Here is a 26,941-nt window from a genome sequence, read left to right as displayed (position 1 = left end):
AGTGTGAGGTTGGCCAGATCTTTAATGAACCTCCCGCAGTAATTAACCATGCCAATGAAACTCCGGACCTCGGTGACTGTCGTGGGAGGTGGTGCGTCTTTGATGTCTTTTACTTTGTCAGGGTCTGGGTTGACACCTTCTGCCGAAAAGACGTATCCAAAGAATCCTATCTTGGTCCGTAGGAATTCACACTTCTCCCTATGGAGCGTAAGTCCTGCGTCTCTTAGCCTGCAAAACACTTGTGTTAGTCGATGATTGTGTTCCGTAATGGTGCGGGCATGTATCATTATGTCGTCGCTGACATTTATCACCCCAGGTATGCCAGCGATCAGTTCTTGGATGACATTTTGGAACACCTCCGCTGCACTGGAGACCCCGAAGCTGAGCCGGGTGTACCTCCGAAGACCAATGTGGGTGGAGAATGTGGTTATATTTCGCGATTCCTTGTCTAGTACTAGCTGGTGATATCCCGATCGTAAGTCTAGCTTTGAGAACCAGCAGGCCCCAGCCATTTCTCCGATGAGGTCATCAATGGTGGGGGTGATGTGACGCTCCCGTTTTATGGCCGCATTGGGGAGGCGCATGTCCACGCAGATCCTGACTGCCCCTGGCTGTTTCGTTTTTTGAGTGACTACGATGGGCGATACCCAGGGGGTGGGACCTGAGACCTTTTCGATGATGCCAGCCGCTTCCAGTTTGCGGAGTTCCTCTTCCACCAACGGCCGAAGATGGAATGCAATGCGACGGTGTCGCAGAGCCACCGGCTGTACTGTGGGGTCGACGTGTAGGTGTATCTCACGGCTCTTGAAGCGTCCAATGCCCTCGAAAAGATCCGGGAATTCCATGAGGAGTTGTTGAACAGATTCCTCGTGGACTCCGAAGGCGAATGCCACCACGCCTAGGTCCTCGGCTGCTCTGCAGCTCAGTAGCATGCCTTGTCCTTCTTCCGACACAAAGATATTCGCACTGATAGTCTTGTCCCCATGGCGGACTGCCGCTCGGAACTTCCCTCGGATCCTGAGGGGGATGTCCTGTCCATATGCAAAGACAGTGATGGTGAGTGGGGCTCAGAGCTGGCGGCGCAGCCATGTTTCTGTAGAGTGAGGCGCTCATGAGGTTTATAGACGCTCCCGTGTCCACTACCGCCATTATGTCCTGGTCCGCCACCCGGATTGAACATTGAGGGAGAGTTCTGGTGCGACGAGCGGCGGTGCCGATCATGTGTACTTTATGCACCGATCGCTCTTCCTCCTCGTCATCATCCATGTCACTGTGGCTTTGCTCTCCTTCCGTTATAGTCTGTATTGCTTGGCGCGGCTTGCGGAATCTTTTCGCCGTGCTGGACATTCTGGTGCCGGGTGACGCGGGCCTCCGCAGTATCCACATGAGTGTCCAGATGCCCCACCCTGTGTGTGTGTTGTCTTTTTGTGCCACTTGGATGGTGTTTGGACTTGAAGCTTATTGACAGGTTCCACTTTAACAGTAGCTTGCAATGCGGCTTCCATATGCGCTGCCCTGGCTTTGGAAAGTTCCTTTGTGCGGCCGAGAGTCAGGATGTCGGCCAGCGGCTTGCCAGACTCTTCCAGTATTCTTTCTCTCAGTTTTGCAGAGGTGCAGCCCTGTATGATTTGCCCTCGGATCTCTTCTGTTACATCTTGGAACCCACATGACAGCGCCAGCTTTTTGAGTCTGGTGTGGTAGGTGTCCAACGACTCTTGCCAGCAGCTGACGCGCTTGTCGGAACACAAAGCGTTCATAGTCTTGATTGGCCATGGGTTCAAATTGGGCATTTAGGGCATTTATCAACGTGTGATGAGTTTTGGGGGTCGCCTCTGTGAGTGTCCGAGCGATGGAGTGGATGTCCTTGCCACCTAGGTGGAGCACCATGGCCCGCTTTTGCTCCTTGTGGACTTTCGTGGCCTCGAAGAACACTAGGAGTCTGTCCACCCACTCTTTCCATTTCGGAGCGAGAGTCGAGGGCGCACCCTCCACCACAAACGGTTCGATGGGCGGAATTGTAGCCATCGCCCTGGGAGCGCTTGATCAGGCCGTCGGCGGGTCGGGGCTGCACCGGAGCTGGTGCGCGAGGGGGCCGGACGTGGGCCTCTGCTGTGCACTGGGCCGTCGGCACCCGAAAGTAGGCCGGTCCGTGACCGTGGAGTATGCCACAGGGAGCCCGGAAAGGCGCGTGCGACCGGCGCACTTACCACGGGCGAACAAGGCCAGCGGTGGGACAGGCAGGCGCCGCGTCCGCTTGATGCGTGAGATGATACAGGGCGCCGCCCCGATCGTCGTGCCAGGCGGACCGAAGTGCGCTTCACGCACGTGCCGAGGGGCCCGGTGCGGCGCTGGGTGTGAAGCCACCGATGAGAGAGTACGCCTCCTGGGCACTCGTAACAATGCGCACTGCAGGCTGGCACAGGGCAGTGCGGCTCACCTGCGATCCCCCAGGGGACGAAGTCTTCCCTCCAGGCACACCTTGCGGGGGCGTGCGACGCCGCGAGGCACGAGCACCACGAGCCAAGGGACGGGCTCGCAGCCGCCCCACGGGACAGCAGGCACACACACACCCCGGGCGAGGATCCGGCAACCTCCCTCGTCGCCAATTGTTGTGTTCTGCAGTCGGGGAGTGACAGCCTTAGGGGTAACAACTTGGGGCCTACACTCCTGGGCATCTAGGTCTACCTAGGCCTAACACGTGGCCCTAGAAATAACTGAGACGGACTCTGGGAATAACTTCGTGGCTCTCCGTGCGCGCGTCTGAATGCGTACGTGCGTGCGGGGCCTCTCTTTATTATAGCAAGTCACATGACTCAACGCTGCATGCTCTTGGCGTCAGGGGCGTGCCACATCCAGGAACATAACAGGGCATGGAAGTAAGTTGCTTTCCAGTGCGTTTGCCCCAACAGAAAAGCACAACAGACGCCACACAGTAACTTTCCTAAATCTAAAAAGCTGGGCCCTCCCCATCATGAGAGCTCCAAGATTAGATAGAATGCCATGTCTCCTGCGGCAAGTGTGATGAAGTAGCTGCGTGCATAGTGCTTGCTTAAAACCTCCTCCAGTCTGCGGGACACATTTAATTCTGCAGGACATACATTGTCCTGAACAGTAAACATCTAAGGAAGTCCAATGTCAGTGAAGCATTTTCTAACATAATTGAACCAGGGGATGGAAAGACCATTGTCCAGACTGGGCCAATCTAAAATAACTTCTCTGTTGAAGCTCGCTTCAGTGTTTGACCATACGCTTACCCAGAGCAAGAGAGGTGCCAATTTAATTCTGTCAGACCCATATTCTAGATTGAGTTCAGAGTGTAAAACAAAGTGGGGGCTAACTGGCGGAAGATTAAGGAACCACCTTAGGATTCTGTTTTCCTCCACCTGGATGGGAGAGGCATTATGGTACTCCTGATTTCCCGCTCCGTAAGTAGCAGTAGTGACACACTGAAGAGTTAAGATATTGATGATGGGGCAAATAGTGCCTCTACCTTCCCTCTGAATAAAGGGGCATATTATCAAGAACGGCGTTAAGATTATCGTCGCTTTAGCGACAGGAAACTGCTGCTAAAGTGGCGATAATGGGCTAGGTAATATACCCTTGAGCATTCCAATACAAGCCCATGTTCACACCAGGACATGGGCTTCTATTGGAATTCACAAGGGCATATTATCAAGCCCATTATAGCCGCTTTAGTGGCACTTTCCTGCCGCATAAGCGGCAATCATTTTAAAGCAGTTTCTTGATAATATGCCCCAAAGTTGAATAGGGGCTCCACCCCCCCTGCTCACTTTCATGCGTGCTGACTTCACTCTGGATTGCCAGGCATTAGAGGCATTAAAAGTGACGCCAAAATAACAAAAGTTCTGTACAGAACATAAGGAGTGATATAACAGCGTTGAGGATGACAAATTTTTCCTTTGTCAGCAGGCCATTATTTGAGACTCCCATAGCTGGGTACCATGTCTAAATTGCCTATAAAAGAGACAAAGGATTTTACCAGAATGCTGAGGGCACGGGGCAACCAAGCTAACAAAACTGCATCGTTGGTGTATAAAAAGGCCAGAGCAAGTGTGTTATTAATTTTTGGTACATCCTTGATAGATAAAGGCAAGTGGGTGCTTCATTCATTTATATAAACAACAAAAAGCAGAGGCGCCAAAACCATGACCAGGGACCCCCAGAGCTCAGGGTTATATTTAAGTAAGTCCATTGGGATCCATCGCATTTGCTAACAATAAACAATTTTCTAATAAAATGCTAGCTAATTAAGTTGTTATGGCTAAGAATATTATCATAGTCATCATTCACCATCAATGCAATCAAAGGCAAAGCAGCACGCTAGAGCCTTTGAAATTAGGTGCAAATCGTGAAGAATGCTATACCTGGATTCCAGGAAAGTCCTTCAATACTACTTTTACTTTACCATGCCAAAACATACAAAAACTTTCCCAGACAAAGGTTCCAGGTGTGAATCAAGGTAATCATTTGCTGGCAATATGCCCAATATGAGAAGTTTTTGAATGTCATGTTTCCTGGAAATTCCCTAAATATGGGTGGGTCGATCAAAAAAGCTCGTTTGGTTTTACGTCGACTGACTGAAAGAAATACAAAAAAATAATGGCAACATGGTTGCATATAATAACTTTGGAAATTACATAGTCTGAGAAAGCAGAAGATGCCAAAAACATCAACGAATAGAGGGCAGCATTGATAAGTGTTTATCATGTTGATTTTTTTTTTAGAATTTGTAAAATGTATCAAATAAGTTTGAAACAAGTCTGGGTGGATGTTTGTAACTTTTTGCTGAATGTCGCTGCGAAAAAAGGAGTCAAAAGTAAATATAGTCATGGTGCTGCTTAATTAGCTTTGTTTTTTACAGGTAAAAACTTTCCAAATGCTATGCCTGCTAGCTGTCGGAGTAGAACAATGTCCTACAATTGTTCCTGTGTTCGAATACATCCATGGCTGTCATTCTACCTGGTCCAGTTTACCTCTGTGTCATGGTCACCCAATCCACTTTATTATCCAACATTGCTCACCACTACTCAACTTGGCTTTCCCATGCCATGATTTAGATCATTCTTTCTTTTAGCAACACTTCCCCAGAACATGCATAGTCCCGGCGTAAGAAAACTTGACTCCATGAAAATCTTTCAAGTTGGGGACCGATTTACAAAGGTAAACTTACTTTTGTGTAAGTTTACTATTTTTTTTACGTTCATAAACTACGAGTTTAATTTGACTAAGAGACATTTTAGGACTGCAGAGGCCTTTCTAATATTCCTATATTAAGAGTTCTCTGCCCCGGCTGCGGAGTCTCCATAGTCATAAAATCATTATTAGTAAAATTAAACTCGTAGTTTTTGAATACCCAAAAAAGAGTGAATCAAGCCCATTAAATTTTTATTTAATGCAATCCTGCTTCTCAAGGCTGCTTTAAGGTAATTTTGAGAACATAGGGGCATATTATCAAGGGCCCTAATTCATGTGTTAGCGACCTTTTCCGGTTGCTAACGCATAAATTAATTATCGCCCTATTATCAAAGCGTCGCTAACTCCGTTTAACGACGCATTTCATGCGTTATTCATCGCCCCTAGCGTGGGGGCGATGAATAACGCTAATGAGCTGCAGGGTGGGCGTTCCCATGCCCAACCATATGTAAAATGTGGTTGGAGGTGGGATTGCCTTATTCACAAGGCAGGCCTTGGAGAAAGAGACCTGCGATAAACGCGTCTATCTCAGGTCTCCCAACGCTTGCTTTTAGTACGTGTTAGGCATTGGTAACATGAGGGGGTGGATAAAAAAGCTGAATTCATATTATCAAGACACACATTAGCACGTGAAAACAGCTCTTGTTTTCACGCGCTAATGCGACCTATCGACGATTTCACATCACCTGTTGGCTTTAGCGTTGAGAATACGCTGCTAACAGGCGATGTGAAATCGGCGATAGATTTTTCCACGTTATCAACGCTGTGCGATATTTTTTGCACAGCAATGATAATATGCCCCATAGTACGTCGTGAACTGCAGAGAATTTGAGAACACCTATAACGTTAAACCAAAACACAATAGCCTCTATCATACATAGCAAAGCCCTTATTATACAACATGATAGCACCTATGAAGTACCGATCAATCCCGTGGGTCAACGCTTAGTAGTAATGATTTAACCCTGTTGTTCTTTATGTATTTTCCAACTATCCTTCATTTACCCCTAGATGCATCAACGTTGTCATTTGCGATTCCTTAATTGCGAAAAATAAGGAATCGCAATTAAGGATTCGCAAATGGCAATGCATCATTAATTTCGCTATTTTATTGAAATTCGGTAAAAATCGCAATTTTTACCGAATTCCAATAAAATTGCGAGTTCCAAATAGCGAATCCGATATTCCCATTCATTCCTATGGGCTGAAATGCCCATAGGAATGAATGGGAATTGCGAATTCGCAATTTCAAATCGTAATGCATCAAAGCCTTTCAAGGGTGGAGAGGGGGGTCCAAAGGACCCCCCCCTGCACCCATGAAATGCACTTTTACATGTGAGTTACATACACACATGTCCTAAGGACATGTGTGCCTGTAACGTACACGTTTAAAAAATGCATTTTTATGCGTTTTTAAACATTTTTGCAAATTACCACGAAGTTCAACTTCGTGGTAATTTGCATTTGCAATTTTTAAAATCGCAAATGTTTTGAGGATGATGCATTGCTGTTAAGGAATCGCAAATTTGCGATTCCTTAACAGCAATCGCATTTTTTGGAACTCGCAAAAAAAAGCGATTTCCAAAAAATGCTTGATGCATCCCAGTAACCAATTTAGGAAGTGCAAAAGGCCGATTTATGCGAATCACACCGTTTGCACTTCCTAAAAAGGTTGATGCATCTGGGCATTAGTCTCAAAATCTCCTTTTGCTATTATGGGGTTCTGAAATTCAATTGATTTTGTATCCATAATGACCCAAAAATTATGTTTCTTATCAAAGAGTCCAAAGTAAATCAATGAATACGATTAAAACCCAACACTGCACAGTCTTATAGAGGCTCGAAGACATTGAAAACATCATACCCCTCGACAATATCGCAAGATGCAGTAGATGAGTGTGTTATTAGCTAGAAGGTATTTAAAAATGTTTTCCAGTTATATCATAACACTATTTAACAGCATTGATGTGTTGTTTTCCAGTTGTATCACAAAGTCTTTTAACAGCATTGATAAGTCTATGTATATATATTTACTTCTATTTGTATTTTTAGATTTAGATGATGGTATTGTACTAGACATGCCTTCGAACGACAGTTTGCACCTTTAGCATAGAAGGGAATACGTATTTCCTTGGGTTCATTATTGAAATGGAAGCTTCACCCGTTCTCTTTTTCTGCTGGTTCTAGCTGGAAACGTTTAAGAAGGACAATGAACATGTTGGGTTTGGTTCCGCTGCCAGAGAGCTCGAGCAGGCGCTGGAGAAGACCAAAGCAAACATCAGATGGGTGCAGGAGAACAGGGAGCCTGTGCGGCTGTGGTTCGAAGCCCAAATTAGATATTCTTCTTGACCAACTCCTTGAAGTGTTCACCCTAATCTCCTTGAGCGTTTTATGAATGCTGCTAACACTGAAGTTATGAGGAAAAAGACAATTGGACTCTGAGTGAGTCTTAATATTAAACGACGCTCTAACAAAAGAACGTGATAAATTGCAAAAATGAAGCAGTCACACAAATCTAAGAACTTGAACTAAATGGTAACAAGGCAAAATAAAAACAAAATCCTAAAACTTGAATTCCCTCCCAAAAAATCTGACAACAAATTAACCTTTTGTTCATAATATATACATTATTTGGAATGCAAAGCAAGCAAGCCTTTAGTTAATAAATATTAGCAGCTAGACAGACTAGATGTATGAATTGCCAATGTGTAAGCCTTCACATGCTATATTTGGTTCTTAATAATTCAAAGTAAAATAAAATGTTGACAAAGTTAATATCTGTTTATTTTTATTATATTATTATAAGTGAAAATGTTTATTCATGCATTGCGAAGATGTGGGTGTAGTTGTCTGGATGCTTGAGTGTGTCAATGGGATAATGAATCAATGGATGAGTGAGTGAGTGACTAAATGAAGGAGTGACTAGTGAGAGACTACGGGGCATATTACCAACAACTAGCGATAATTATCGCTAGGTAGGCTTAGCGGCAATATTTTTATCGGCGATTTTTATCGCTTAGGAGCCTTGATATTATCAAGGTTTATCTCCTAAGCGATAAAAATCGGCCAAAATGCATGAATATCGCTGAAAAGGCAGCGATATTCATGCATTACCGAGCAAATGCTCTTAGCCATGTTGTCCACCTCCCATTGGATAACATGGCTAAGAACTGCTCAGGGCAGGTGTTAGCTTTTGGAGATATTTGCGCTTAGCGCGAATATCTCCAAAAGTTGGTAATAGGAGATAGCGATGTTAGCGACTGTTTCCAGTCGCTAACATCTTGGCACGCCCACTTTGCATGTCAATAGTGATAAATATCACTAAAATGCAAAGTGTGGCCCAAGATGGTCGCTATCTCCTACTAGCTGTCGCTAACTGGTGTTAGCGACAGCTAGGTAATAGGGAGATAATTTTATCTCCGCTTTCTTGGCTTTTAAAGCCAAAAAAGCGGAGCTAAACCCCCTTGATAATATGCCCCCCCGTTCATGGATGAATGGGTGATTGCCTGCATGCATACATAGGTGAATAGTAGCTGAGCACATGAGGAGATTGCTATATGAATGACTCACTGAATGGTTGGACAGATGAATTCATTTTAAGGTTTTATTCACCCATTGATGAGTGAGTGCATTGATGGGTGAATGGGCACTTTGAGGAGAGACAACAGACAATATACTATTTGATCATTTTACTGCTTGAGTGCTAGTGACAGCTCATGAAATAGCTGATTGTCACTAGGACACTTCCTTTCCATTGTCAGCCTGTCACTTGACAAATCAGGACACTGTTGGAGCTGTTTCATATGCACAGAACACACTTGAAAATAAATTATCGTTCAAAGGAAAGTCCAGAACTGGAAAAGTTGTGTCCTCTGACGTCGGGGTGGCTGGGCAGGGCTACCCCATCACATGTATCACCCTGCATTGAACCAACAGAGTACCAACCTCAGTGTATTGGTTGCCCATTATGTAAAGTATTATGGTTGAAATGCTATTGCCTCTACAGCTATGTGCTTTTGACTTTAAAACATTATATTATGCTGAAAACGATAGCTCTTTCAAATGTGTGTTTCTCATTAAACCATCTCAAAACATAGGTTTCCGAGTCTAGAGTGCAACATTGCACCCTACCATTGCAGTGCTTTGTACCAGGTCTGGTGCAAAGAGATTAGTTGCCAAAGCCAGAGAGGGTGCAGGATATTCATTTATACAGGTTATCATACCTTGGTGTCCTCAGAATTCAGATGGTTGTCATGATCCTGAATCCTGAGAAAAGCAGAAGGGCTGGAGTGTCAAACAGGGCGTTAGGAATTAAGAATGAACTGAATCACGTTAGTGAATTCACAGAAAAATATGTTGTATAGTAGTTGTGTCCTGTCATTAACAATTGTGTTAAATTATTCAGAGACAGTGTCAGAGTCTTTTTGCATAGAGAAAAAAGGCATGTCAGGAGTGGAGAGACTTGGGAGTAATGTTGACTTGATTATGTATATGATAGAGACAACCAGCCACATATTCCTTATCTTAAAATTCTCCCCTGGCAGTAGACTGAATCCAATTTTTTTTGTACAGCAGTACCTCTGTTTGTCGGTAGTGGGCATTGAGTGACTTTGTAGCAACATCATTGTGACGTCAATGAAGTCCATATAAGCCCCTATGAAAGGTGCTGACTTCAATTTCTTCTTTTTCGTACTTTCAACGCAGATCCATCAGTGGTTCCTCTGCCCATTTTTTGGCCTACCTCGAGGACTTTGTCGAAAGGTACAGTGTGCCTTTTCAATGTGCTCGGGGTTTAAACCCTGTGAGTTCTGTGGACATATATGTCGCCATAGAACTCATTCTATTTGTATGTGGTGTTTAAGAGTACACCATGAATCTGGGAGCCTTTCCCATGGATGTCACTCTCCTTCGACATCTAAACGTGAGTCTTTAATCAGGCGGTCGAAGTCACGTCATCACAAGAGGCCTGCCTCCAGTTACCCTGGGGTCCGCGTGACTCAGACCCAAATGAGAGAATATTACAACTCTCTCCATGGTTTCTTTGGGTTTTCACCTTCCCCTGGAGCTCCCTCGGGCCCCAAGGCGGTGCACCACACTGTGACTCTGTCCATACTGGTGGGTTCGCCCTCACTGTCATTCCACTTTCTGGATTCAAATCCATTTTAGCACAGGTGCACAGCCCTCTGGGGTTGGCCATCTTCAGTGTCAGGGTCTGGTCCCCCAACTCCAGCAACGGCCTCAAGGTCTAGTCTGATGACATTGATGATGGTAGTGTTCATTCTTGTGGAATGAACAATACTGAATCTGTAGGAATGACGGTAGCCTCTTCAGTAGTACTCTGTCGTCGTGCCTGGTAACGCTTGTCGCGATTTTCAGATGCATTTTGGCCACTATTTTTTTTAAATGACCTTTGATGGTGCCTGCTTTTTTGGTGCACATGCTAACTGCTTTGCAGAAATTTAGAGATAGAGGTCAGCAGTCCTAACCCTTCTGACTGTTTTCTGGTTTTCTTGTGTTAGTTTATATGGGGAAACCTTCTGTTCTAGTAGGAGCCCTTCATGGGGCGACACCCGCTATCTTTACCTTTCAATCTTTCCTTTATAAGGTGATGCCGGGTGTGGTATTCCTGCTTGCTGTAGGTACTTTTGTTCAGTTTATTCTGTCAGTGACAGGTTAAGTTTCCAGTAATCTGAGACATATGTTATTTGGTAATTTTGTATACACCCGTACTAACGTATATTTTTGCTGCGGCTGGGTTTCTACCTAAGTACTTTTTCTATTATGAGTACCTTGTCTGAGTTGTGCGTATGCACTGTGTTCTTTTTCCCTGTCCTGCAGGGATCATCCTTATTATGCGTTGTGTGCACTTTGGTGTTTCCTCTGTATACTTAAGTTCCCTTATAGGGACTTCAATTATCTGTGTTTGAACATGGAGTGTTAGTGGTCACGCTACACACCAGTGGAATGTTAATTTATTCTGATCACTATCTTCTTTCTATATAGTATGTATTGGAGAGAGTGACAGATTCAGTGGCTGAACAGGATTTTACTTGGACATGGACTTTTCATGGTGGTTTATATTTTGCAAGATTTTCTGACAAGGCTCTTTCTAGTTCCTTCCTAGGTTATGAGTGGTGAAGGTTTGTTTAATACAATGTTTCGGATCTCACCTCCGCCTCGAGGTGTCCCTGTTCTTGTGCCACTTTCCTTGTCACCTTTTCTCTTTCTTATGCCTGAGAAGTTGTATTTTTTCTCGTATCTGGAATACTTAAATTTCTTGCTTTCCATAGATATTGGTAAATTACCAGTACTATTTGCAACCTGAGCATTTTCTTACTGTCTGGTTTTTCTTAGATGTTGCCATCTTTTTGTTTATTGTTGATGGTTTGGTGGCTAACCTTCATCTAAGATTTCTTTCTGGAATGTGTTACTTTAACGTTATAGTTCCTGTCTTCTGAGGAAGGAAAAGGAGGGATTTCTTACAATCTTTTCCCTGGAGGTTTGTTCCATCCTTATAGGGTGTGATAGGGATTTGGTCCTCAAAGGTTGTTAAACCTTTTCTACCTTAATTGTGATTTTCATCTGTAGGACTCATTTTTCTTCTTCTTCCTTTTCTTCCCTAGAGGATGAGATGGGTGTTCCCTATTTTAGTAAAGAGTACATCGTGTTCCAGGTTGGGACGTTACATTCTTGTCTCAATCTTTGTGGTGGCTCTATCACTGCCATCCACCTTTCCTTTTCATAGGACTTTCTCCCTCTATAATGGTGATGTTTTTTTTTCTTATCAAGAATGTTAGACGAGTTTGGCTACCTGAAATCACTGGTTGGTTAGGACCTTTCGTGTGTTGCCGTTATTTCAACTGTAGCCGAATAGAACTTGCTGATGGTCTTATTCTGCCTTTATGGCAAACGGTATTACAGCTGATGTTTTCTTTTATACTTTTTTTATACCCACCTCTTGGTAGCTTTGTCTGTTGGTCAAATTCACTTACACGCAATTGTCATTGTTGTTCTGCAATATGTGATGTTCCTCACACTCCCTCACTAATCTTACATGGTATTATGACTGCTGGTTATGCAGCTTGTTCATAATATCTATATATTTATTGTTTTCACTTTGTTCTGTTGCATTCTTGGTATATTACCATTGTTGTTGGGAGCTATATCTACCTTCCAATGGATACCTCTATTATTCAAAGGTTTCTTGTCCCTACACTGTTTTGTCTCGCAGCCTGTCAAGGGAGACTAGGGTTTTGTTTCCTGATGGGATGATGATACTTGTGGTATCTGGATGGTCTGTTGTGTAGGAGGGTATATTTCTATATTTGTATGTATATTGATTATGTATATACAGGTATATGTTATACGGATGTCTATAAGGAGTGTATTTCTGCTTTTATTGCTGCACTCCTTTTTAAGACTCTAGATCGACATTGAACTGGTTGTTCCTATATACATTTCCAATCTCCTAATCTAGGGGCTCCTGCATTATGTAGTCCCGGCAGGGGTTTCACTGTGCGAGGGGTTTCTCTGTCTGAGAGTGATCTCTGCCATCTGTTGTAGTGCCATTTTTGCAATGCTTTTGTTTGGCATTGTAGAGGTGCTGCACACTTACCCTCTTTCTCTCTCTCTCTTCGTGTGGGTGTGTTCTGAGAATCCTCTTCTGCTTTGATCTCGGGTAGGGGCTAGATTCTACAACAAAGTGATATTGATTTAATTCAGAGGTATGGGTTGATGTCTTTGCCCCTGAGTTTTATCCCCTTGTGAAGGAGTAGAGTTAGATCATGTTCTCAGTTCCAATGCATAGAGCTAATGCTCTAATTTGGGACATTGATTGACCGTACTCAACAGATCTGGCTGCCCCCATTTGCCTCCACCCCTAAACAACTTTCCACAGGTGTTCCCCAGGGGTCCATTTTAAGCCCCTTACTTTTTAATATCTATCTCACCCCGCTGATTTACCTCGCTGAACAACTAGGGGCAAAAATTATGGCGTACGCCGACGATACGCAGCTTTTGTTTACCTGGCCTAAAGATAATTTAGATACGTCGGATGCCCAACTTTGTCTGTCCTCTGTTTTTCAATGGCTAGCACACGCACAATTAAAATGCAACGAAAGTAAATCCGAGGTTCTGCTGTACGGCTCTTTTCCTGAGGATTTTAGTGAGCGTCTCTGGCCTGCTGACCTCCCCCCTCCAAAAGCCACATCTGGCCCAGTGAAAAAACTTGGGAGTCTGGTTTGGTAAGAACCTTAAGTTCGAGGACCATATAAAGAAACTCACGGGGGGTTGTTTTGCCACCCTAAAAACCCTACGTAGGTTCTTCCCTCTTCTACCACAAGAAGCAAAAGAGACAGTCATCCGTGCCTTAATTCTATCGAGGCTAGACTACTCGAACGGACTGTTCTGTGGATTGCCGGCATACCTGATACACCGCCTTCAGGTCATTCAGAACGCCGCCGCCAGGCTCTTGTTTAATGCACCTAGGCGCTCCAGTGCCCGTCCCCTGCTTTGTGCTCTCCACTGGCTTCCGGTCGCCCACAGGATTTTGTTTAAAATTCTAGTGCTGGCCTACCGAGCCATCTATCAAACTGGCCCTGTCTATCTGAGAAAAAGGTTCTGTTTGTATGTCCCTAACCGTCCTCTACGATCGGCCAACATGTGCCAGATGTCTGTCCCCAAATTTAAATATTGCAGACTTGGCGGCCAATCAATCTCGGTAAAAGCAGCAAAATCCTGGAATGCCCTTCCCCTCCACTTAAAAACTGCACCGTCTCTTAATGCTTTTAAGAAAGGACTAAAAACTCACCTTTTTAATATTAAAGTCTAATTTTTTTTCTGTTATGTTTCTTAATATTTGTCCTCTCCCAGTCTGCTCCGCCTTTACCGCGCCAGGATACTATTTTTTTGTAACAGAGCGCGCTATAAAAGCCTTTAATAATAATAATAATAATAATAATAATGTCTTTGGCCTCCTAGCCTTGTACAGTCATGGGTTGATTACCTTTGACAGGGATACTTAGTATTATTGTTATGAAGTGTTTTCTCCAACGCTTCCTCATTGCTCTGTTGTGGGTAATGTTGTCCGCATGTTTCTCATGAAGACATCCCACAATTCTTCTGGTGGAGCACCTTCTTTCTTTGCCTGTGATTCTATGGACAGTTTATCTGTAATGACCGGCTAATCTTATTTAGGGATCTTGGTTTGACAGTCCAGTTGGCAGACCCGCCTCCAAGGATGGTATCGCTTAGTTATCTAATTCTGAGATAAGGAATCATCAGGTAGATGTCTCTATCAGATGACAAAATTACTTACCTTTGGTAACAACTTATGTGGTAGAGACAGGATCTATCCACAGATTCCTTGACCTATCCATCTTCTCCTCTCTGCGAACTGTTGGTCCTGTTACCTATAAGATCCCTTTCTTTGCATTTCCAATTGTTCTTTTCAAAATCTTACATTTGTTTAACAGAAATGTTATTTATTTTTAGCACACTGTTTCCATGTGCAGTTTTCAAAAGTGGCTTTGTGTTGTGAGTGCGAAAGGTAGTTGTAGTAATCCATGTTAGTCCAGCATTCTCTGTTAGAATTGTTATCTTACATTTCCACTGTAACATTCCATGTACTGATCAGCCATTCTCTACTGGGCTTCTGCTGGAGGTGGTTGTTCAAGCTGTCTGTCCCAATAAACCTGCAGACTTCTACTTGGCCTCTTGAGTCTAATTACTACATAAATTTGGCGACGAGGATGGGATCTTCAACTAATCATCAAAAATCTTCAAAAATCTACAACTATTTTTTTTTAAGAAAAGAACCCGCATTCTCAAGAACCTTTTCTAGTGAAGTCAAGGGATACTGACAGCGTTCACCTGCACAGCTTAAAGAAAATTAAGGTATTCTTCTGTTTTATGTGTGTAAAGATTGCACCAGCGGCTGTTTTTGTCTTTCTGTGCCTTGATTGCACCAGCGGCAGTTTGTGTTTATTGCCCTTATATTTACCAGAAGAAACAGGTGTCAGAGCATTGGAAGAGGGGTTGTATGGACTCCGTTGACATCACATCTGGAGGACGTCACCAATGAGTCGCTCGACGACCACTATCGACGCGCATAGGTACTGTTGTAAAAAAATGTCCAGATCCAGTCTGGTGCCTCGGGAGAATTCTATGGTAAGGTAGCAGCTACATTCCTTCTCTACCAGCTAAGGTGCTAAAGAAGGTAAGTAACTTATTATTTAGGGTGTCATCAGAGAGCAAGGGAAAGCGTTGGATAGCGTAGGGGTAAAAATTACTATTCCCACTCCAGTGGGTGCAACAGTAGGGAAAGCGCTGGATAGCGTAGGGGTAAAACTTACTATTCCCACTCCAGAGGGTGCAACAGTCGGGAAAGCGTTGGATAGCGTAGGGGTAAAAATTACTATTCCCACTCCAAAGGGTGCAACAGTAGGGAAAGCGTTGGATAGCGTAGCGGTAAAAATGACTATTCCCACTCCAGAGGGTGCAACTGTAGGGAAAGCGCTGGATAGATTAGTGGTAATAATTACTATTCCCACTCCAGAGGGTGCAACAGTAGGGAAAACGCAAGAACTCAAATACACCATCTGTCAAATTTAGTATTACATTTAATTTAGTTTATAAACTTATTTATTATATACATTTAAATATATTATTATTAACAAACACCTACACACCTAAAAATAATTATTCATTTACTTTAAATTTTTTGTAATTAATTATTGATTAGTATTGAATTTTCAAATTATTAACAAAAATAATTATTCTTCTGATTTCACTCTATATAAACTTATAAAAACAAATACACAAACTACAAATTATTTATTGGTTTAAAAATAAAAATGTATTTAATTATAATTAAATAATCATTAATTAATTAATTATTCAATTAAAATGTAATTAATTAACTACATTTTCTATTAAATATTGAAGTACACACACCTAAAAATAATTAAATAATTAACATAATTATTTACCATAATTAATTATCAATTAACCAATTAAAATTAATTAACTATTAATTATTAACATATTTATATACATTTATAATTTTAATTAATCAATTAATTATTTATATTTCAATTACTTCCCACTCTATTCCCCTATAAACCCACAACCCGCTACGGAACTTTTAACACTAAATTCAACATAAAATACATTATTCACTAATAAAATGCTACTAAATATACTATTTTAATTAACAAAACACATTAAAAACACTAAATTACTTATATTTATTTAATGAACGATATTTTTGTAAACTATGTTTTTGTAAACGATATTTATTACTACTATGTTATTGGTATCGATATTTCTTACCTGTCTGTCGATATTCTTGTCAAACTATATTTTTGACATCGATATATCTTCATGTCGATATTTCTGCGGCGATATTTATGTAAGGCGATATTTTCCCGGCGATATTCCTTCTTTGCACCATTTTAATCAATCCAAATAGCCAAATGTAGAACTTAGCTGACTAGGGCTAGCGTTAGATCCCCAAGTGAAAGAAACTCATCTTATTAAGATTATTCATAATAATTTAGATGAATCCTAATAGGATGAGCTTAGGGAAGCTCAGTCCCTTCTCTCAAAGTAGGACTTTTGAAGCTAGCTCAACCACTCATTTATTGAAATGCAAACTCACTAACACCCATGAAGAAGGGAGTGTTACTCTTGCATACATGCATGCAATTGGCACAGTAAACTCCTTGGAAACCCCACTTTCACTTAGTGTAAATACTCTTTTGAGACTGAGGAGATGATAAATATACCTCTGTTAGAACATATTGTGCCCTATCACTGTTGTAGGAAATCAGATCTGCAAAGTCATGTCTCTTGACCTGCTGCTCCGAACGAACAAGTTGTGGTTTAAAAAACATTTTCTTGTTATGGGTGTTGCAGGAGAAGAGAGACAGAGTGACCTGGGCTTGTCTACCTCCTTCCCAAGTCAAGGCACTTTCTCTGATTCAGACATTCTGGGCCTACTGCCACACTGAAGGCCCCTTTCATTGCACGGGAATTTAATTGACATATCTGGTAGATGTTTTAGGGCAACAGATTCATCTTTATGATGCACCAAAAATGAACCAAAAAAATAAGGAAATCCCAAAAACATTTTACCTTTAAATCTGGTAATGGAAAGGGAAGACCACTCGGTCCCCCCGAACGTATGGATGGGTGCCCCGATCCCCCGGGAAACTATTGTGGGCGGGGGGCATGTCCCGGCTGGTATGCCCTAAGCGGCGTAGCCGGAGTACGCCCCTCCTGCCCAGAAGAGGTTGGCCCAGACACCCACCCGGAAGTCCGTGCACGGATGGGCGTACCTGAGGCGGGCCCCCGCCCTCCCGCAGATGGATAAATAGAGCGGGAATTCAACGAAGCTTCCTCTTGTTCCAGTGCTCTGAAGGCTGCACCACTTGTCGCTCGTGAGCCCTCTAGGGAACAAGCTGCAATTTTTGAGAACTTGTAATCTTTGTTTTTCTCTTGCAGTATCAGGCGTGTGGAGGATCGAGTCACCTTTGCGGGTCAAGTCGGATGGAGTGATCGAAGTCATGCCTGGCAAGAAAGCGGGAAAGAGCTCCGAGATGGAGAGGATGCTACGCACCTTGGTGAACCAAGTGGCGGTGATGGACTGAAAGTTGGGTAAAGTGGATCAGCTAGCTCGTGGCTTAGCGGCCATCAGGAAACAGGTGGCGGCCCAGAATGCCTCCTCGGGGCGGCCTAAAAGAGTCATAGGACCGGCCTTGCCGAACGTCGCCCCGGGGGACAAGGGTAAGAAGAAGAAGGGGAGGGCAGGTTCCGGTGAGGTCCCAGTCCCAGGGGTAACTCCATCGAGCCCAGGCGCGGACATCCCCGTCGCGCCAGTAGATAGCCCGGTACCGGGACCGGATGGGGGTTTGCCAATTCCCGTGGTGATCACGCCAATTGGGGATGACCAAATGCCCCCTGAACTGGCACTGCAGTTAGCGGCAGTATTACCATGGCTAAAGAAGGGAGCAGGGGGATCAGTGGCTGCGGGAGACCCGGCTGAAGAAGCCAGATTAATTATTGAGCAGTTGCGGCAGTCAAGGGATGCCGGGACGGCGAATGTACCTTCTATTCCCCCGCAGGTGGCGATGGGGGTCACGACTGACGGTCGTACGAAGACAACGGACACGGCTGGGAAGACGACTGAAGCCGGTAAGAGAGCGTTGCCATTGGTGGGGGAGGGTCCAGTACCTTCTAGGCGGGAAAGTTTATCGCAGCACATTCCCATGGCTACGAAAGAGATGGTATGGGCAGATAAGTACATTAACATGTTTTCACTTTTGACTGACCATCGTGAGTTAGAATATGCAAAGACCCAGAAAGATTTGTGGCACCCCAGCGTATGGCGGGCCAAGATGGCGGAATTCAGGGTCGACTGGGTCAGGGCCTTTTCTATTTTTACGGCAATTATTGGGGAGCGTAAACCAGAAGTGTTGACTGACTTAGCTTGTTATCAGAACAGGATCATGAATTTCCATGCAATGTACGGGGGAAATGAATGGAAGGGTTACAATGTTACCTTTAGAAAAGCGAAGGAGTTTAACGAGGCCTTGACATGGGATTGTTTGGACACAGTGTCATGGCATGCTCAGCTCTTGCCGGGACCGGCGGGTACGTCGGTACCAAGCACGAGTGGCTCTGGGAATCAGAAGCCGTCGCAGCCCTTTAGGGCGAGCGCCGGGGGGGACCCACACCCCAGGTCTGGCGGGAATGGAGGCAAGCGGGGGGTTTGTTGGGAATTCAACAAAGGAACCTGTACCAGGCCTCAAGGAACGTGTAGGTTCCGGCATGCTTGTTCGGGCTGCGGGAATTCCTCACACCCAGAAACCAGTTGCCGATCCAAGACCAATGGTGCGGGAGGAAAGGGGGGATCCAAGCAGGATTGATGTGGTACCCTGGAAGCAAATATCTTCACCCATTGATATCTTGGCTTTGACCCCTTGGCTGAACCGATACCCAGATCATACGTCCGCCGGGACTTTGAAGAATGGCTTTCTATATGGCTTCAAGATCCCGGCGGGAAATTTACGGGGGAGCCCCTTTTGTAAAAACCAGCTGTCTATTCAGCACAACCTGGCGGTGGCCGCCAAAACGATAGCGAAAGAAGTTAGCTTGGGGCGAGTAGCAGGGCCATTTGTCTGCCCGCCAGTTGCGGAATTTGTGTGTTCTCCTTTAGGAGTGGTTCCGAAGAAAGACCCGGGGGAGTATAGACTCATCCACAATCTATCGGCCCGTAGGGGGGCCTCGGTAAATGAGGCTATTGACCCCGAGGTATGCTCAGTGAGATATGCATCGTTCGATGACGCAGTCGTTCTGTTGAATCACCTAGGTCCCGGTGCATTGTTAGCGAAATCAGACATTGAATCTGCATTCAGGTTACTCCCGGTACTACCGCAGGACCAGCGCCTGCTGGGATTCACGTTTCAAGGGAAATATTACATGGATAAATGTACGCCCATGGGTTGTTCAATTTCATGTGCCTATTTTGAAATGTTTAGCTCCTTTTGGAATGGTCGTTCACCGAGGCCACAGGGCATAGACAGGTGATGCACTATTTGGATGATTTCCTTTTCCTGAGCCCGGCGGGCACTCAGGACTGCGCACAAGCGTTGCAGGACTTCTGCACACTCATGCGGGAGTTTGGGGTCCCATTGGCGCCAAGTAAGACGGTGGGGCCATCTACCTCACTGGAGTTTCTGGGGATTGAACTAGACTCGGTGGAAGGGTGTTTCCGTCTGCCAGTTGAGAAGGTGGCCAAGTTCAGGGCTTCCTTGGTACAATGTCTCCGAAAAGATAAGGTGACCCAACACCAGTTGCAACAGACAGTGGGTCAGCTTAATTTTGCCTTAAGAGTGATGCCGATGGCTCGCCCTTTCTCACGTTCCATAGCACAGGCTATGGTGGGCCTTAAGGAAGGACACCACCGCACTAGACTGTCGGCAGAGGTTCGCCAGGACATGCGCATTTGGTTGGCATTCCTGGCGGATTTCAATGGTCGAGTGGTGTGGAACAAACCCCCAGCCTCGTCGGACGAACTGGGATTGTGGACGGACTCGGCTGGGAGCGTGGGATTTGGCGCAATCTTTGGGAACCGGTGGTCGGCACAAACATGGCCGGCGTGGTGGCACTCAATCGGCCTAACAGGTAACATTGGATTCTTGGAGCTATTCCCCATTTGGGTGGCTCTGATGGCATGGCCGGAAGACTTTAGGGACCGCTCAGTGGTGTTTTGGTCAGACAACAAGACAGTGGTCGAGTGCATTAATCACCAGGCTGCGCGCTGCAAGTGGATCTTAAGACTGTTGAAAGAAATTGTATTGCGATTCATGAGATTGAATGTACAATTCAGGGCAAGGCATGTGCCGGGTGTACTGAATAATGCAGCTGATGCACTCTCTCGTTCACACATGCAGGCTTTCAGGGTTATCTACCCACAGCGGAACTAGTGGCGGCACCTTTCCCCGAAGCACTATGGCAGATCGGTGCCCCGGACTACAAGACCTCGTGGCAGCCAGTTTAGCGCCCAGGACGAGGAAAGCTTATGAAGGAGCGTTCCATTCATACTCTGCCTTTTTAGGGCCGGTAGGGGGGCATAGCTGGGGGCGGGAAGAGTCCTTGCTCCGGTTTCTGGTGGCACTTCATAAGGAAGGCCGATCGGCGGCAACCGCCAACAGGTATAGGGCTGCCATATCATTCATGGCAAAGCTCCACAGGATACGGGACCCGACGGGTTCCTTCTTAGTCAGGAAGGCACTCCGCGGCTGGCAGCGCCTGGAGGGTCGTAGACAGGATACAAGGCACCTGATTGGGTTAGACAGATTGTCCTTGCTACTAGCGAAACTGGGTGAGACATGCTCCTCGCATAGTGAGGTAATGTCAGAAGTGTACCTGAATTCCTGCGGTTCTCCGTGGGAGCAGACGACTTGAAGGGAGGACCCAGCTGAATATTTCCCAACTCCCTCACCTCCCTGGGCCCGGATCTCTCCGAGACCAGGAACGAAAGGGAAAGGGGAAGTGGATAGACAAACAAGAGAGACGTCCACACAGGTGTCTTCTGACTCTTCAGTACTGCAAGTCACACCTAAAACATTAAGAACATCATTAATACCGCTCAAATAACTACTGGCCTTCTCTAGTACTAAACTCCCTCGGGTCTGGTCTCCTACCTTGTACTTGCGTGGAATTAGCTGCTCTCTTAGATTGTCCAGTATTACTCTCAAATGCTGAAGATATTTAAGCACAACAGTTCGGTGTCAGGGCCACTCCTCTTGTTGACGAAGAAGATAAGGTGGTACACAGCAGTATTAATACATGCATACAATTGAATACCCCTATCTACTGAAGCAATTAAACGCTGACTTGAGTGTTGGCTGAGGAGATGAGGAAACCCTCGACTACCAAATGTTCCAGAAGTTAGTCACTTCTTACAATTGACGACTTTCCAGGACAGTGCTGGTCATCACCTTTACTAGTAAATTGACTCACTGGAATTCTCTGTAAAGGCTTTTGGGCAACACGCTAATACAGTCTTAGCAATAGTCTCTCGAGTTGATATCACAGACTTAAACTCTCAAATTGGTACACAATGGAAAGCTCCTACTTGTGGTTATGACGAGATACTGGATACTCTCCGCAAAGACGACCCTCTGGATTCCGCTCGACAAACAGAAGCGAGAAGATCTTCTGACTGGGTCAACAGGATACCGACTCGAACTCTGCTCCAGAATCAAAAGAGACGGGGAAAATGAAATAGGCGCAGGAGCACCTCAGGATACGGAATCCGTCACAGAATACAATGAGACAGAAGGTCTCAAAAGACGGAAAAGGAGGGGTATGGAAGGTCAGAAACCCCGCACTAACTGGTAGGGTCAAACTCAGAATATTCCGGGAAAAGGACGAACAACAGAAAAGAACATCCGTCCGCCAGAAAATGACAGTTGAAGTGCGCTGTGCTGGAAGCGCGAGCGCACGAAATGGCCGACAGTCAGCTAGCAGCTAGAAGGCTGACCGCCGGAACATAACGGCTCAACCAGGAACCAACCAACCTAAGCAGCCCTCAGTTGAGCTACTCGCTGACGCCAACTCCACAAGGATAGAGTAGGAAACAGACCAGAAAGCACAGGATATTTTGGTCTCCTAGACTGGTTTTGACTTGCTTCTGTTCGGAACCTGACAGTACCCCCCACTAAAGCCCCCTCTCTAGGCTTCTGTGGATGGGTCTTGTGGAATTCAGCCACCAATCTGGGTGCGTGAACATTAGAGCTAGGCTCCCAAGAGCGGTCCTCTGGGCCATAACCCTTCCAATCAACTAAGTAGTACAGTCTGTTCCGTCTCAATTTGTAGTCCAGAATTCTTTTCACCTCGAACTCTTCTGCTGATTCTACCTGAACTGCCGAGGGAGGCGAATCACATCTCAAATCTGGTGGGTTTTGCTTGATCAAGGATACATGGAAGGTAGGATGGATTTTCATCGACTTAGGAAGTGCTATTCTTACACTAACTGGATTGACCATGCGATCAACTGGGAATGGGCCTACATACCTAGGTTGAAACTTTCGATTCCCCACTAACTTCATATGACGGGTAGAAATCCAAACCAAATCCCCAGCCTTAAAAATTGGACTTTCCCTCCGTTTTTTGTCAGCTTGTTTCTTATATCCAGATTTTGCCTTGGAGAGATTGAGAGAAGCAGACTGATAAGTTTTCTGCAAGTTCTGAATCACCTCCTCAGCGGCTGGGACCTCAAGTTCTTCTTTGCCAACCAACATGTTGGGATGTCTACCTGAGTTCAGAAAGAATGGGGTGTAACCTGTTGCTGAATGTACTGAGTTGTTATAAGCAAAATCTGCTGTGCTTAAGTATGAAGGCCACTTTCCCTCCTGATCCATCAAATACAAATGGAGATACTGCTCCAAGTCTTGGTTCACTCTCTCCGTCTGCCCATTAAGCATGGGCGAATTTTGCGAATCTCGCGTTCGCGAATTTTGCGGATTTGCGAACTCGCAATCCGCAAAATCCGCGAATTCTTGCGAATTTGCGGATTTTTTTTTTTTGTGTTCGGAAGGATTTCTGCCAGTTCGCGAGGGTTTCGTACCAGTTCGCAATTGCGAACTTACATTTCGTCGCGCAACGGTCGCGAATTATGTTGTTTCTACGTCTGGTTCATCATCACAGGTTCCCAGCACCCTCTGTTTCACCACTGCAACCCTCTGTTACATCAATGCCACCCTCTGGTTCATCATTACTGTAGATTATGGGGGGGAAAAGCAAGCACACCAGCCCTGCTTCAACTGAGATGAATTAATTTGGGGTTAGTTTATTAATGTGTCACTGTTTTAAAATTCCAGTCTGGCACCTGCTTCCTTATCTGTAATTTTGCTTTCTGTTGCAGTGCATTTTTTTCCCCAGGACCTTCTTTGTGGCCTACTTGTAGCTATTGTATGAGCCTGCTGTGAGGGTCAGAGCAGGGTCATACAATTGTTGCAACTAGCAACTGAATTCTGGAGGGGCCCCAGTCAGGAAGCACTACCGGGAATTGTTACTAATGATGAGTTTGAACTCTTGCCCCTGCCGAGTGCTTTCAGTTTTGAAAAACTCGTTTTTCTGCAATTTCGCGGGGTGCGAACACGCGCGAGATCGGATTCGGAAGCCGCAAATTCGTGCGAATATGCAATTTGTTTTTTTTGCGGCGTGTTAGTTGGCAAGGTTTTGTGCGTTTTTGCGAGCCGCTCGTAGCGCAAGACGCGAAGTTACCCTCGCGGTCGTTCAAGGGCGCAGCCATCTTGTTTGCCTGACGTATTTCCGTTTCCGGGCGCGAAGTGTAATCTCGCAAAGTCCGCGGCTTGCCAGTACAGTCTCGCGCGTGTTCGCAAGGATAATCTCACGCGAACTTACCCGCGCGGTCGTGAACGGGCGCGGCCATCTTGTTTCTCATTCATTGCTATGGTTCTGGGCATGGTCTTTCTATCCTCTGTCAATCTCTGCCATCCTTTGCTTGTTTGAAGTTTTTTTTGATCTATTTTACTTATTATCTATCCCTCTATTTTTCTAGCCCTAAATTTTTGTGTTTACTGCTACTTTTGGTTAATTTTAAACTACTTTTGTAAACTCTTTCCTTTTCTTCTCTTCCCTATTCTATTTTCTTTATTCCTTTCCGCCCAGACCATGGTGAAGGGAGCCGGGAAGCATCCCGAGAAGGGGAAGGGTCCCGCACCCCGTGTCCGGCTCCCGTGCGGGCGTTTGAGGGGGGAGCTAGTGATGCCACGGGAGATCTTTACCCCGGAGGAGGTGGCCCAACTCATTTTTTATGTTCAGCGCCGCCTCCCCAGGACCATCATGGGAGGCGGCAAGATCAGTGCCGGGTACGGGGCCCGGGAGCGCCGGAAGCGGTGGGAGAAGGTGTGCCAGGCCATTTACCACCACTCTCGGGTCTGGCGCACCTACAACCAGGCCACCCACCGCTGGACGGATGTCCTGACCCGTGAGCGAGATCTGCTCGACCTCCTTGGCCTTGAGATCCCCGGGCTTGGTGAGTAGTAGTAGCTATGTCTTTACTACTATGTTTTCTCCTGCTGTGTTATTATATTGCAAATTTTTGTTTTTTACCAAGAGCAATAATGCTGCTCATTACATTGTAGGTAAATTTTATTTCAAAATCTTCTGTGCATTTCAGGTACACTGCTCTCCTTCTCAGTAGTGTTGCTACTATGCTTATTTGTTTTAGATTTTGTGTTCATTTCATTGGCCTGTGAAATTATGTATGAGTGTAGTTGAAAGAACTGCGTAATGCTACACACTAAGGTTCAGATTTTTAATTACCGGCGCATCCCTGCAAAGTTGCAGGGATGCGCCAGTAATTGTGCGTCACGCCACCATCACCCATGGTGCGCCGTATTTACAATGCGGCGCGCCATGGGCCCAAAACGTCACCAAAGCGTTACGCATCTGTGCCGTAAAGGCGGCGCATTGCTGGAGTTGCGTCGCAACGATGGTGCAGCTCCATCAATGCTCTGGGGTGCCCTATCTCCCCAATGCTGCGTCAAGCCGTACGTCTGCTTCAAGCAGGCGCAGGGTTTGAGTCACGCATCATTGTCCTCAAAGTGACTGATTGAAATCTTGTAGATTTCCCTCAGCCACTTTTAGGATGCGTTCCTGCGCAGGAACGCCCTCCCTTGCGCCGGAACACCCCTATTGGCGCAGGGCTTTACAACGTGATGCATCTCCCAGATGCGTCACGTTGTTAATATACGCCGCACCATTGCGCCTCTTTTGTGCTGTCGCTGCGTCACAAAAGTCACGCAACAATGGAGCAAAAGAGCCGCAAGGGCCTTCTAAATCAGCCCCTACAGACTCAAGTCCAGTCCTTCCTTTGTACACATGGCGATAAGAAGAAATAGTGGTGGTGGATTAATAGTTTGAGTATTTTAATGACTGGTGAATGTAGTAGGAAACTTTAGTGTTGTCGCTGATCTTCAATCACGATGGACTTTGGCTGTCACTTTGCGTGCTGCGGACTGCTGCCTGCCAATCCTAGGCAAACCTTTTTAGTACTTTGTTTAGTGAGTTACATAGGGTAGTTTCCAATTCGACGGTCCGCAAATCAAGCAATACTAAAGTAATGACGTAGTCGACCACATGAGATTGGTCAATAATATATCCCGTGGAGTCGTTCCCTATTTGCTATTTCGCAAAAATATTTTGTTACTTTGTTAGTTCTTTTTTAAATGTTTGATTTGGTTGAGAAATATCATCCATGTTTTCTGTTTTTCTTTCTTTCATGTTGTACATCAGCTTCCCCCAGGGGCAAGAGGAGGACACAGGAGGAGGAGGAGGAGGGTGCTGTTGTCGATGCAGGCCAGGACCGGGCAGTCGAGGGCTCCTTTGCTGGCCCCAGTAAGTTTTAATTTTAATATAGAGTACTTATTTTTTCCTAGCGTTCCTCATTCGATGTTTTCTAAATCGTCTTTGATCTTCTTGTAGACAGGATCTAAATTCTTATCCTGCCTCGACTATGACTCTGTGTGGTATTACTAGATTATTCTTATTAGTCTGTCTGTGTAGCTAACTAAGATTGCACATTTGGCATTTCCATTGGACTCCCATTCTAGTCAGCAATAGCTCTATGCACTGAGTGTAGTCCTCTGGGATTGTCCATAATGTCTTTTCAAGTATTCTAAATGTTTATGCTTTGACCATTGCCAACAATAAAAAGGTGAATGACCACCACCAAGAAAGAATAAGATACTACTTTACTTTTGGTTTGGATAGGAGGACAATCCATTCTACTACTGTTGCAGGGACAAATCTGCACAAACAGAACTATGGACACTAAATAATGCATCGCTTAGCTTATCAATTATAATAGGTGCTGTAACTGTTAGACTTTCCACATACCTCAGTGATAACAGACTTTGTAGTTGAACCCCCAATCTCCTTACTGACTAGATAGTGTGGCAGTGTCATTTAGCTCCCAAAGTCACCGATGGCAGAGGCACGGACTCATGCTTGCAAAAATTCGAAAACCTTTAGCTCATCCACTCTAGTCTGGAGGACCAAAAACCACAGAGTCTATTTAAGTTTAAAAGCTTTATTAAAAGTAAACACATTTATTAAATTCAAGTTTGTCATAAAAGTGAACGTGTAACTGAAAATGGAAAAGTGCTTAGTGCTGACGATTAATTGGACA

General features: G+C 45.1%; 1 protein-coding gene across 1 annotated transcript in view; it reads left to right on the top strand.

Annotated features, from left to right (window-relative positions):
* LOC147733562 (aminopeptidase N-like) overlaps positions 1-7,989 on the top strand; it is a 474,314-nt gene extending 466,325 nt beyond the window's left edge. Inside the window, exon 20 of the mRNA XM_086958149.1 lies at positions 7,402-7,989. Within this exon, the coding sequence (XP_086814275.1) occupies positions 7,402-7,563 (162 nt within the window). The 3' untranslated portion in view covers positions 7,564-7,989. The remainder of the gene's footprint in view (positions 1-7,401) is intronic.
* Positions 7,990-26,941: the final 18,952 nt, after the last annotated feature.

This window comes from Lissotriton vulgaris, chromosome 2_1 (assembly GCF_964263255.1).
Source record: "Lissotriton vulgaris chromosome 2_1, aLisVul1.2, whole genome shotgun sequence".
Classification (NCBI taxonomy): Eukaryota; Metazoa; Chordata; class Amphibia; order Caudata; family Salamandridae; genus Lissotriton; species Lissotriton vulgaris.
Note: the sequence above shows the minus strand (reverse complement) of the source record. Positions and strands in the feature narration are given on the sequence as shown.